Below are 14,224 nucleotides of genomic sequence, written 5' to 3' on the forward strand. Positions count from 1 at the left end.
GCTTAGAGCCATTTGAACCATTTGATCACAGAAACAAGGTGAGACAAATTACAGCACACACATGGATATTTAAGCTGTCATTCTTCTTGCATCCATATGCAGATGCAATGGGAAGAAATCCTAATATACTGTAGCCTTTACCAGGCTACAGATTAGCTGGCTGTTTCTCAAGGAGTTCCTTGCGGGGTGGGGGAGTGGCTCTGTACGTAAAAAACAGTATTTCATTTGAGTCCATAGACGTATCACGACACTGCACTGAACAGATATTTGAAAGTTGTGCAGCATTAGTTGAATTTAGTGAAACTAAACTTCTAATTGCTGTTGTTTATAGGTCCCCTAACTCTGACTTCAGAGAATTTTTGCTTAAGCTAGAGAGGGTTCCTGATTCACTTTGTAGGAAGTACCAGAAAGTAGTTATATGTGGTGACTTCAATATTAATTTTTTAAATGATTGTGCAAGAAAAAGGATGTTGGTAGATCTCCTAAATTCATATGATCTGATGCAAACTGTGTTTTTTCCAACTAGGGTGCAGGGGAACAGTAGCACAGTCATAGACAATATTTTTATTCATTCTTCATTACTAGATGGGCATTCTGTTAGTAAAAGGGTGAATGGCCTTTCAGACCATGATGCACAAATTTTAATACTAAAAGGTTTTTGTACTCAAACCACTGTCATATTTAATTACAAACTATGTAGGAAAGTTAATCCAACAGCAACAGAGAGTTTTTCAAAAAACTTGTCAAGGAACAAGAGTGGCAAGATGTTTATAGTGCCGATAATATAGATGATAAATACAATGCATTCCATAACACATTCCTCATGCTCTTTGAGAGTTGCTTTCCATTAGAACATTCTAAACGGGGTACTAGCAGTAATGGACAGCCCAGTTGGCAGACTAGTGGGATAAGGATATCATGTAGAACAAAGCGGGAATTATATCAAACTGTTAGAAGTAGTCACAATCAAGCTACAGTAGCCCATTACACACAGTATTGTAAGGTGCTTAAAAATGTTATTAGCAAGGCAAAAAGTATGTGGTATGCAAATAGAATAGCTAATTCACAGGATAAAATTAAAGCCATATGGTCAGTTGTGAAGGAAGTGTCTGGTCAGCAGCACAAGGTTGATGATATAAAGTCAGTTCGCAGTAATAATATTTCTGTTACTGATAAATCAGATATATGTACAGTATTTAACAACCATTTTCTGAGCATTGCTGGTGAATTAAATAAAAATTTAGTTTCTACCGGAAATCATATAAATTTCTTAGCAAACGTCTTTCCGAGATTGACGTCTGAAATACTCCTCTGTGATACAGACAAGAGGGAGATTGAGTCAATAATTAAATCACTGAAGACTAAGGACTCTCATGGTTATGATGGAGTGTCTAGTAGAATATTAAAGTATTGTGCTGCATATGTTAGCCCTGTATTTAGCCATATTTGTAATTTTTGCTTTAGGAATGGTCAGTTTCCTGAGCGATTGAAGTACTCAGTAGTAAAGCCGCTTTATAAAAAGGGAGAAAGGATAATGTAGATAATTTTAGACCTATTTCTATGCCATCAGTGTTTGCAAAAGTTATCGAAAAGGCTGTGTATGTAAGGCTAATTGATCATTTTATATCACACGATTTGCTATCAAATGTACAGTTCGGCTTTAGAAGTCGTTTGACAACTGAAAATGCTATATTCTCTTTTCTTTGTGAGGTACTGGATGGGCTAAACAAAAAGTTTCGAATGTTTGGCGTATTTTTTGATTTAACAAAGGCATTTGACTGTGTTGATCTCACAATATTGCTCCAGAAGTTGGACCATTACGGAATAAGGGGAGTAGCTCACAATTGGTTCACCTCTTACTTTAGCAACAGGCAGCAAAAGGTCATTATTCACAATGTTGATAACGGCTGTGATGTGGGATCTGAGTGTGGTACTGCCAAGTGGGGGGTGCCCCAGGGATCAGTGTTGGGGCCACTCTTGTTCCTTATTTATATAAATGATATGTCCTCTAGTATTATGGGTAACTCTAAAATATTTCTGTTTGCTGATGACACTAGCTTGGTAGTAAAGGGTGTTGTGTGCAACATTGACTCGGTTTCAAGTAGAGCAGTACATGACCTCAGTTCATGGCTTGTAGAAAATAAACTAACATTAAATCAGAGTAAGACTCAGTTTTTACAGTTTCTAACACACAATTCAACAAAACCTGACGTTTTAATCTCACAGAATGGGCATATGATTAGTGAAACTGAACAGTTCAAATTCCTAGGTGTTCAGATAGATAGTAAGCTGTCGTGGAAAGCCCACGTTCAGGATCTTGTTCAAAGACTTAATACTGCCATTTTCACTATTCGAACGGTATCGAAAGTGAGTGATACTTCGACACGTAAATTAGTCTACTTTGCTTATTTTCATTCACTTATGTCATATGGTATTATGTTTTGGGGTAACTCTTCCCATTCTAGAAGGATATTTTTGGCTCAGAAACGGGCGGTTTGGGCAATAAGTGGTGTGAGTTCACAAACCTCTTGTCTACCTCTGTTCACGAGTCTGGGTATTTTGACATTGGCCTCTCAATATGTATATTCCTTATTGTCATTTCTTGTTACCAATATTAGTTTATTTCCAACAATAAGCAGCTTTCACTCGGTTAATACTCGGCAGAAATCAAACCTCCACTTGGATCGGACTTCCTTAACTCTTGTGCAAAAAGGTGTGCAGTATACTGCAGCATCCATTTTCAATAAGCTGCCACTCGAATTCAAAAATCTTAGCAGTAATCCACGTTCTTTCAAATCGAAACTGAAGAGTTTCCTCATGGGTCACTCCTTTTATTCTGTCGAGGAGTTCCTTGAAAAATTAAGCTGATTCTCATTGTATTGCTGATAGCGTTTGTTTAAACTTATGGACTGATTTTCTTTCAGGTTCATGAACATTTATTTTTATCTGTTATTACTTTTATGTTGTAAGTTCATGTACTGACACGTTCCATGACCTTGGAGATTTGCTCCTCAATTTGGTCCTACCGAACTTGACATGTAAATAAATAAATAAATGGGAAGTATCTTCTATGATGCACTTCACAGTGGTTTACAGCATGTGGATGTTGATGAAGATGAGTACCATATTATCAGTTACTATTACACTATTTTGATGAAATGATGTCCCATCTTCTTTTCCTTCCGTTTCCTCTATCCATCTTCTACTCCTTCCCCTCTCCCTATTCTTCCCCTCCATCTCTCCCTCTGAGTTCATCCCCTACTCACCCTCTCTGAGTGCAACTCCTTCTCCACCCTCTTTCTGCTCAGCCACACCCATCTGCTCATATAGCTCCTGGGATGCATTCCAGTATTACCCACATGATATGCCTGTTCTGCAAAGCAGTGTAGATGTCACGGATTACCAATCCTTTTCACACTCATCTGAGACAGTAAGTAGCACATATACCAAATTTGGTTGAAATTGATCTTGTAGTTTATGAGATGCGGAAACACACACACACACACACACACACACACACACACACACACACACACACACTTCATTTTTCTCTGCACTGAAGTAATTTACATAAATGAATTGTATGGCGTCAAGCTTAAAACAGTAAATTATTTAATCTAAAAACTAACAAAAAATATCAAATTTATGAAAATCTGCAAAATAAATTATTTGATATGCATTAACAGCACCTCAAAATTGTTTGCTCAAAAATTTAAAAGAAAGAAAAATTACAAGCATTTTTGCTACTCTTAACAATCACAAAAGAATAACTCTGCTGTGTAATTAACTGAAATATCAAAGAAGGCATTTGGCATGCCTAGATGATGTCAGCAAAGGAATTTGAAGGAAGGGAACATTAGGATTTAATGACTCGTTGATGCCAAGGTCACTACAGACAAACCACAAGCTCGGCTCAAGGAAGGATGGGAAAAGATTGTGGTCACATCTTTTTCAAAGGAACCATTCCGGTATTTGCCTGCAGTGATACAAGGAAACTATAGAAAACACAAATCTAGGAAAAAATGTGAAGTGCCATCCTCCCAATTGTGAGTTCAGGGCCTTAATCACTCAACCAACTTGCTCTGTACAAAAACTTGAGGTTGCAGCAACAGAAAACCCAAGATCTATTTTTGAAGCAAGCATCTGGACGTTGTATATACTACAGTACCTGCACCAGTAATCAAACAAAACAATAGTAGCATAGAAACTGTTTGTCATTGAAAATCATTTGCATTGTGGAGTGACAGATAGTTGAAAAAACAAAAGTCTGATGTATGAGGTCATACTCACAAGTCCTATTCTCTTCCCATTCCAGTCAACAACATATGTTATTCGGCCATCTCCCAAAGGCCTCCCAGTCTCTTGATCAATAACATTTGACATCAGCCATGGAAAAGTAGTCTGATTCACCAATTCACCAAGAACTTCTAGTCCAAAATCTGAAAGTAGTACAGTTTTGTCATTTATTTTCACTTCAGAATAACAATAAACCACAAAAAATGGAAACACATTGACTGTAGCAAAATGTATAAGCAGCAAAAACTGTATTTTACTGCAATTTTTTTTTTTGTTACAACAGAATTCATACAAAAACTCCATCAATTGATCCATGGATGACTCTCGATCTACCCTCACAGCTTTGCTTCTGCCACTATGACTCCTACTTTCTAAATTTTGCAGAAATTCTCCAGTATATCTTGTGAAGGAAATGTTCTTGTGGGGTAATAGCTTAGACAGTGCATAGGGGATTGCTTCCAGAAGGAATTTTCATTTTGTGATGGAATGTATGCTGATCCTGTAAAGTTTGGAAAATGGGAGAGAGATGTAATGGCAGAAAGGTGTGAGAGCAGTTCGTGAGTCGTATCTGGGTAGCTCACTTGGCAGGGCACCATACCATAAAAGGCAAAAGTTCTTCATCCAAATCCTTGTCCAGCACACAGTTTCAATCTATCAGGAAGTTTCATATCAGCCCACTCTCCACTGCAGAATGAAAATTCATGATAGACAAATTTATACATTACAGCATCCGTGTAGTCCCAGGTCTTTTGACACCATTTGTTTATGTAAGAGTTTTAAAATTATTCTCCAGTAATAAAATATTATTTCTCTTTGGAAATACCAACCAGAATTGTTTTCTAAAGATGAAGCTCCCATGAAAAATAATTTTACAGGAGTACAAAAATGTTCATTCTTTCTACAACGGTACTTTAGGTTTTATATGAACAATCATTGCCAGTTTATATCACTGTGGCGCTGTCATCAGGAGTATGAATGTAAGTTGTCTCTCAGAGGTCATTCTTTATCTGGCATTCCTTATCTATGGGAGAACAATCCAACACATTGGGAATACAGTTTACTGATGGCAGGAAGAAATAGTGTCAAAGATTTAAAAAATGCTATGACAATGAATATTATGGTTGCTTCAAAACAGTTATCCTGTGGTAACTTTTCAGTAACTCTCCCTGGAAACTCAGGAAGCCATAAGGATCAGTGAGTGGTGCTTTGTAGATCTTATGTACACTGGACATTAGAATAATGGCAGCTTTTTACTCTTTTTCTCCATGAGATGCCTGTCCTCCACAAACTGGCTTGTGGCAGGCTAGCTTGAGTGACTTGCTGAGACTTGTAATGTCTCTGTCACCTGTCAGTGTCTTTGGTCTGGAGGAGAAGAGTCAGCTGCACTGAAATGTCGGTATACCATTATGCAGAGTATGCACACAGCCATCACAGTATCTTACACCTGTATCTCGTTGGAAGAGATTGAGGAGATCAACTGATATACATTTGCTGTGGATAATAATGAGTTATTTATTCTCTTTCTTATTACATCCAGTTGTATGTATTGTTGTTTATTAATCACCATCAGTTAGGAAAAAATGTGTTTTGCAGTTGCACGATATGTCAATTGTCATCATGTATGCCAGATGATGTTGACTTAAATGCTTTACCATCGATAGCAATAACAAATAACATTAAATAAAGCTGTGCGAGGGGCATATCACACTAGGAAGACTAAATAGTGCATATAGTGCACATTTAGCTTGAGAACATCATGTTGTGATAGTTGTAGTCATCAGTCCAAAACCTGGTGTAAAGCAGCCCACCTCCTCCACCCCGCCCCCTCCCTCCTCCTCCAACTCGCACTTCCCTCCATTGCTACATAACTGTTCCTTGAGGCCTCTGGTTGTGTTCTATCAAAGAATCCCTTCCTTTAATCTAGTTGTGCCATTATGTTCTATACTGCTCAACTTGATTCAGTACCTCTTCAATAGTTAATATAACCATCTAAACTACAATACTCTTCTGTGATACATTTCAAAACTTCTGTTCCCTTCATGTTTGTATTGTTTATCATCCAAGTTTCACTTCCAAGCAATGCTTGCTACACTCTAAATACATTCCTACAAAAAATATTTCCTAACAAATTTATACTTGAAGGTAATACAGGGTGTTACAAAAAGGTACGGCCAAACTTTCAGGAAACATTCCTCACACACAAATAAAGAAAAGATGTTATGTGGACATGTGTCCGGAAGCATTTAATTTCCATGTTAGAGCTCATTTTAGTTTTGTCAGTATGTACTGTACTTCCTCGATTCGCCGCCATGATTTCATACGGGATACTCTACCTGTGCTGCTAGAACATGTGCCTTTACAAGTACGACACAACATGTGGTTCATGCACGATAGAGCTCCTGCACATTTCAGTCGAAATGTTCGTACGCTTCTCAACAACAGATTCGGTGACCGATGGATTGGTAGAGGCAGATCAATTCCATGGCCTCCACGCTCTCCTGACCTCAACCCTCTTGACTTTCATTTATGGGAGCATTTGAAAGCTCTTGTCCATGCAACCCTGGTACCAAATGTAGAGACTCTTCGTGCTCGTATTGTGGACGGCTGTGATACAATACGCCATTCTCCAGGGGTGCATCAGCGCATCAGGGATTCCATGCGACGGAGGGTGGATGCATGTATCCTCGCTAATGGAGGACATTTTGAACATTTCCTGTAACAAAGTGTTTGAAGTCATGCTGGTACGTTGTTGCTGTGTGTTTCCATTCCATGATTAATGTGATTTGAAGAGAAGTAATAAAATGAGCTCTAACATGGAAAGTAAGCATTTACGGACACATGTCCACATAACACATTTTCTTTCCTTGTGTGTGAGGAATGTTTCCTGAAAGTTTGGCCGTACCTTTTTGTAACACCCTGTATATTTCATGTTTTCAGGAAGCTATTCTTGTAACTACTAGCCTACATTTTATATCACTGGTATCAGGCTGTGCGGAAGTTGGATGTCCCCCAGAAGAAATGGAGGATTGATAGAGACATAGTATTGCCACAAAGCTGCACTTGCTTAGTGAGCGTGCCGTCCATCTCGCCACATGAATATGCTGGCCAACAGTGCTCCTCACGGCTGGTATAAATATGGCTGTCCAGCAAACCATCAGTCAGTTCTATACTTCATCAGATATTGTCAATTACTGTCAATGATGTATTACAGACTACATGGTGACAACCTCGCTTGACACTTGCTTCTTCTCTCTGGTTGTGTTTTGGATTGTCTCTGTTTTTGACCTGCTGATATCGCTGTGATGAAGGTTTTCGCTTTGCATCACATTGTTGTACAGGTTGCTTTCGGCTTGTCCTAGTCCATGTCTCATCCACCATCAGTCAGCTGTCTTTCGCTCAACCACCACTTGGTATTGTGTTGTCTTCCATAGGTGGTCCTTCTGCCATGCGGCTTCACCTGTATCTCTCTTGGGTTCTGAAGCATGTGCTGATATTCACGTACTCAAGGGCATAGCAATATTGCCTTTGGTTTTGCCATTCTCTGTTATTTTGCTGCCCAAACAGAAAACTTTGTTTATCACTTTCAGCATCTCATTTCCTTAACTAATTCCATCAGATTTAATTCAACTGTACTCCATTGCCCTTGTTTTACTTTTATTTATGTTTGTCATATAATCTCATTCCAAGACACTATCCATTCCATTCAACTGGTCTCCCATGTCCTTTGCCACCTCTGATATCACTTGTACACTGTCAATGGCAAACTTAACAGTTTTTATTTCTTCTCCTTGAACCTGAATTCCTTTCCTAAATTTCTTGTTCAATGTGGGGTGCAGGTGGGGGAGGTGGGTACAGCTATGTCCCATTTCCCTCTCAACAACTGCCTCCTTTTCGTGTCCTGCAAGTCTTAGAACTGTAATCTGGTTTCTGTGAAAGTGGTAAATAATCTTTCACTCCCAGTATTTTATCACAGATAAATCCAGAATTTTGAAGAAAGTATTCAGGTTGTAATGGGACATCATCCTCCAGCATTCCCTTTCCTCAACAGTAGTTGTTGATACTAGTATTATTATTATTAATTTTGGACAGGTCAATATTATCTCAGTTGCTTTTCTGAAAACTTTCACATAATTTTATACACAGTATGTTATATTTTGAACTAAAATTTACGAAAAGGAATTACTTTATACAACCTTTCAGTTTCGATTTTATAATCAATAACTCCCTGTTATTAATTATGCAATCCTGTACTGTTTACTATGTTTATTTCTGGATTCATTTATGAAATAATAATTGAAATTAATAATGTAACAAAAACTGGTAGCAATTCATTTGTTAAGTAAAATTGTAAGCTCTTTGGAATATTGTTATTTTCGCAGAGTCTAAGAGTCGTAAGCTTGCTTCTGATGTGATCAGATGTATCTTTGTGCTAACAATGTAATTTTGGCTTTGTTAATGTGAGAAATCAAAATACAGTATGATATGCTAAAATGTGATAAAATCAGTGGAAATATATTTACATAAAAAATTCTGCAACAACAATCTCCCAATTTATTTATTTCACACCAACCCTGTGGACCTGATACATTTTCAGCTTCAAGAATCAGCCCCCTAGACAAGAAGAACTGGAGCCATCTCAACATGACAAGCTAAGTAAACTTGAAAGTTTACTGTAATCTTCTTACTTTGCTTATTAATTACTTGGACTGGGTATTGTTTGATGTGGACAATACATGGAAGAAGAAAGGAGGGGGAAGATTACACGACAATATTGTCAAAAGCTACAAAAACTAAAATTGTGGGTTTGCCTTTCATCAACTTATCTTAGAAGATAGGTTGTAGGGCTAGTATTGCTTCACATACTCCTGTTTTTCCCAGATACTGTTGTTCTCCCTGTCTGTAGATAATTTGTGTTAGTATTTTATAACAACTTATTAAACTGATGGTTCAGTTATACTAAAACCATTCAGTAACAGCTCTCTTCAATTATTACATTCTTCTCAAAGTCTGTGAGCATTTCGCCTATCTCATAATTCTACATACCAAATGGAAGTCTTTTATGGTTGGATCTCCAAAGGATCACAATAATTCCAAAGGAATGTCATCTATTCCAAGTGTTTGTTTTGCTTTCTTATTGTCAAATTGTTCTCATAGTAATGACATTGAAATTCTTTGGGTTATACAGCCCTTCTGTTTATTTCTTCTATCTTTCATCATTCTCTACTTTGCTTAGTACTGGCTTGCCATCTGGCCACCTAATGTTCATGCAGCTGCTTCTCTTAAGATTTCTTTAGTTTTCCTACAGGCAGCATATACCTATCCTACAGTCAAGCATGCTTCTTCACCATTGCACTTCTCCCCTAGCCATTCCTATATTTTTAGTTGTCTATATATCATTTCACTAGTTACATTTGGTGGATTTTTATATTTTTTTCTTTTCATTAATCAAATTTAACACCACCATTGTTATCCGCATATTTCTTCTGGACCTTGGCTTTTTGTCTAATTTTACCTCTCATGCCTTCACTCTTTCATATCTCAAAGCTAGCCATTCCTTTTTTAATATACTCTGTTTCCTCCATTTTAATCAGTCACCACATATTGTTCTCTTCCCCGTCACTGAGCTGTTATTCTATAATGTACTCACTGTGCCTAACCCAACAGCATTAGCATAACCGCAAATGAAACATCATGAAACATCAGTAATTAATTCAAGACAAATCTGCATCTGACATAAATCATTTAGGGAACAAAAACCTGTTTCACATAATTAATGAACAGTTCACTTTGTCAAGAACATTTTAAAAGTGACCCAGACGACGTAACAAGAAAGTAGTTCACATCAATATCAGTGCTTGACAAACTGCTTGAAAAGATGGTACTCACTCAGATGGAGATTTGAGAAAGTGAAAAGATGGATTCAGAAAAGAAAATTCAAGATAGCAGCAATGGGAACTTATTTCTAAGGAGAGATAAGTAAGAGAAATGGCAAACTTTAGCGTGTTAAGGTATAAACAACAACCATGGCAAACACAACAATTAGGTAGTAAATCATAAGTACAGCCTAAAACTGATAAATTTGTTATTTTTTATCACGGAAATCATCTCAATTGATAGAGTAGACAGAAGTACACAATCTGGTTGCACAAAGTCTTCGTAAGTTTGAAACAAGTGAGGTACAAAGGTGTCCAATAGATGGCACTTTGACAAAGATTTAACGTCAAGAGTAATTTCTTACTCTGGATGTTGCCAAGCTTGAAGTCAATAGGACTTGTCATACAAGTTTGTATCCTTCATGTGACCACAGAGAGATAAGCAATTATCTCAACTCCCTGCCCACAAAACAGCAATTTATTTCATACAGGGAGGTGAGCAGTATTAACTCAGAATGCACAATATTGCAAAAACAACACCCAATAAGAGTTGGCAGGCTACAGAGATAGTTCACGGTAGAGACCTGAAGAAAAATGAACTTTAAACTTTGCACAGTCATCCAAATATTATCTAACATATTTAGGAACTTTCAAGCTGGTCCTTCATATGAAAGCACATGCACTGAGGTGACAGAAGTCACGGTATTCCTCCTAATATCGTATCAGACCTCTTTTGGCCTGGCATAGTGCAGCAACTTACACTGCTCGGACTCGACAAATCGTTAGAAGTCCCCAGCAGAAATATTGAGTCATGCTGCCTCTATAACAGTCCATAACCGCAAAAGATTTGCCAGTGAAGGATTTTCTGCACGAACTAACCTCCTGATTATGTCCCACAAATGTTCAACAGTATTAATGTCGGGCAAGCTGGGTGGCCAAATCATTCAATCAAACTGTCCAGAATGTTCTTTAAATCAATCGCAAACAACTTACGTGGCACACTGTCATCCACAAAATTCCATCATTGTTTGGGAACATGAAGTCCACGAACTGCAGCAAATGATGTCCCAGTAGCCAAGTTTAACCATTTTCAGTCAATGATTGGTTCAGTTAGACCAGAGGATCCAGTCCATTGCATGTAAACACAGCCCACAGCATTATGGAACCATCACCATCTTGCACAGTACATCGTTGACAACTCGGGGTCCTTGGCTTTGTGGGCCCTGTGCCACACTTGAACCCTACCATCAGCTCTTATCAACTGAAATTGAGACTCACCTGACTTGGTCAGGGTTTTTCAGTTATCTAGGGTCCAACCAATAAGGTCAAGAGCCCAGGAGAGGTGCTGCAGGTGATGATGTGCTGACAGCAAAGGCACTCGCATTGTCATCTGCTGCCATAGCCCATTAATGCTAGATTTCACTGCACTGTCCTAACAGATGCATTCATCACGCATCCTGAATTGATGTCTACGGTTATTTCACACAGTGCTGCTTATCAGTTAGCGCTAACAACTCTAGGCAAATGCCACTGCACTCGGTCGTTAAGCAAAGGCTGCCAGCCACTGCATTGTCCACGGTGAGAGGTAATGCCTGAAATCTCTTCACACACTCTTGACAGTGGGTGTCTTGGAATATTTAATTTCCTAAGGACTTCTGAAATGGAACACCCCAGCATCTAGCTCCAACTACCATTCCACATTCAAAGTCCATTAATTCCCATCGTGCAGCCATAATCACGTCAGAAATCTTTTTACATGAATCACCTGAGTGACAGCTTTGCCATTGCACTGCCCTTTTATACTGTCATCTGTATACATGCATATCACTATCCCATGGCATTTGTCACCTCAGTGTAAAATAAATAGTAGTATTCACTGCAAAAGTTACAAGTCTATGGAGCATCTGGAACTTTTTATAATTTGATTCTTTTTGTTACATATACATTGATCGTGACTGGGCCAAATATCTCACAAAATAAGCGTCAAACGAAAAAACTACAAAGTCTGAAACTTGTCTAGCTTGAAGGTGGAAACCAGATGGCGCTATGGTTGGCCCGCTAGATAGCGCTGCCATAGGTCAAACGGATATCAACTGCATTTTTTTTTTTTTTAATAGGAACCCCCATTTTTATTACATATTCGCGTGGTACGTAAAGAAATATGAATGTTTCAGTTGGACCACTTTTTTCACTTTGCGATAGATGGCGCTGTAATAGTCACAAACATATGGCTCACTGGTAACAGGTAGGTTTTTCAAATTAAAATACAGAACGTAGGTATACATGTACCTTTGTGAACTTATCATTTCTGAGAACGCATGTTGTTACAGCATGATTACCTGGAAATACCACATTAGTGCAATAAATGCTCAAAATGATGTCCGTCAACCTCAATGCATTTGCCAATAAGTGTAACGACATTCCTCTCAACAGCGAGTAGTTCGCCTTCCATAATGTTCACACGTGCATTGACGACGCGCTGCCGCATGTTGTTGGGCACTGTCGGTGGATCACAATAGCAAATATCCTTCAACTTTCCCCACAGAAAGAAATCTGGGGACATCAGAGCCATGAACGTGTGGGCCATGGTATGGTGCTTCGACGACCAATCCACTTATCATGAAACATGCTATTCAATACCGCTTTAACTGCACGCGAGCTATGTGCCGGAAACCCATCATGTTGGAAGAACATCGCCATTCTGTCATGCAGTGAAACATCTTGCAGTAACATTGGTAGAACACTACATAGGAAATCAGCATACATTGCACCATTTAGATTGCCATCGATAAAATGGGGGCCAATTATCCTTCCTCTCATAATGCCGCACCATACATTAACCCGCTAAGGTCGCTGCTGTTCCACTTGTCGCAGCCAACATGGATTTTCCGTTGCCCAATAGTGCATATTATGCTGGTTTATGTTACCTGTTGGTGAATGACGCTTCGTCGCTAAACAGAATGCGTGCAAAAAATCTGTCATCGTCCCGTAATTTCTCTCGTGCCCAGTGGCAGAACCGTACATGACATTCAAAGTCTTTGCCATGCAATTCCTGGCGCATAGAAATATGGTACGGGTGCAATCGATGTTAATGTAGCATTCTCAACACCGACGTTTTTGAGATTCCTGATTCTCGCACAGATTAGCCACAACAGCATCTAAAACACCTACTTGGGCATCATCATTTGTTGCAGCTCGTCGCTGATGTTTCACATGTGGCTTAACACTTCCTGTTTCCTTAAATAATGTAACTATCCGGCGAACGGTTTGGACACTTGGATGATGTCATCCAGAATACCGAGCAGTATACATAGCACAGGCCCGTTGGGCATTTTGATCACAGTAGCCATACATCAACACGATATCGACCTTTTCCGCAATTGCTAAACAGTCCATTTTAACATGGGTAATGTATCATGACGCAAATACTGTCTGCACTGGTAGAATGTTATGTGATACCACATACTTATACGTATGTGACTATTGCAGCGCCATCTATAACAAAGCGAAAAAAGTAGTCCAACTAAAACATTCATATTCCTTTACGTACTACACAAATATGTAATAAAAAATGGGGGTTCCTGTTTAAAAAAACGCAGTTGATATCCGTTTGACCTATGGCAGCGCCATCTAGCGGGCCAACCACAGCGCCATCTGGTTTCCCCCTTCAAGCTAGATGAGTTTCGTTCTTTGCAGTTTTTTTGTTGGATGCTTATTTCGTGAGATATTTGGCCCAGTCACTATCAAAGGAAAAGAGACCCATAAATGTGTAACATTTTAATTTATGCATATGATGCAGTTCAATTTTAGATACTTTTACAAAACTTAAATAAAATCATGAAACTAGTTAGAACTGCATTATAAATAAGCTGTTTGGGAATAATGACACAACGTTTTGAAATGATTTTTATGTCTCTATAAATCACTGCTACAGATCATAAATATCTACGTATGACATTGATGTACTCTCCATCACAGGTGTGTGTGTGTGTGTGTGTGTGTGTGTGTGTGTGTGTGTGTGTGTGTAAAGGAAAGGTGACTGTGATTTACTGTCC

At 38.6% G+C, this 14,224-nt stretch overlaps 1 protein-coding gene across 3 annotated transcripts in view; it reads right to left on the minus strand.

Annotated features, from left to right (window-relative positions):
- The window catches only part of LOC126416728 (mannosylglucosyl-3-phosphoglycerate phosphatase), a 220,328-nt gene that overhangs the window by 144,903 nt on the left and 61,201 nt on the right, over positions 1 to 14,224 (minus strand). For all 3 annotated transcript variants that reach the window (XM_050084547.1, XM_050084548.1, XM_050084549.1), the window contains one exon: positions 4,291 to 4,439. In XM_050084547.1, coding sequence (XP_049940504.1) covers positions 4,291 to 4,439 — 149 coding nt within the window. The remainder of the gene's footprint in view (positions 1 to 4,290; positions 4,440 to 14,224) is intronic.

This window comes from Schistocerca serialis, chromosome 8, assembly GCF_023864345.2.
Source record: "Schistocerca serialis cubense isolate TAMUIC-IGC-003099 chromosome 8, iqSchSeri2.2, whole genome shotgun sequence".
Classification (NCBI taxonomy): Eukaryota; Metazoa; Arthropoda; class Insecta; order Orthoptera; family Acrididae; genus Schistocerca; species Schistocerca serialis.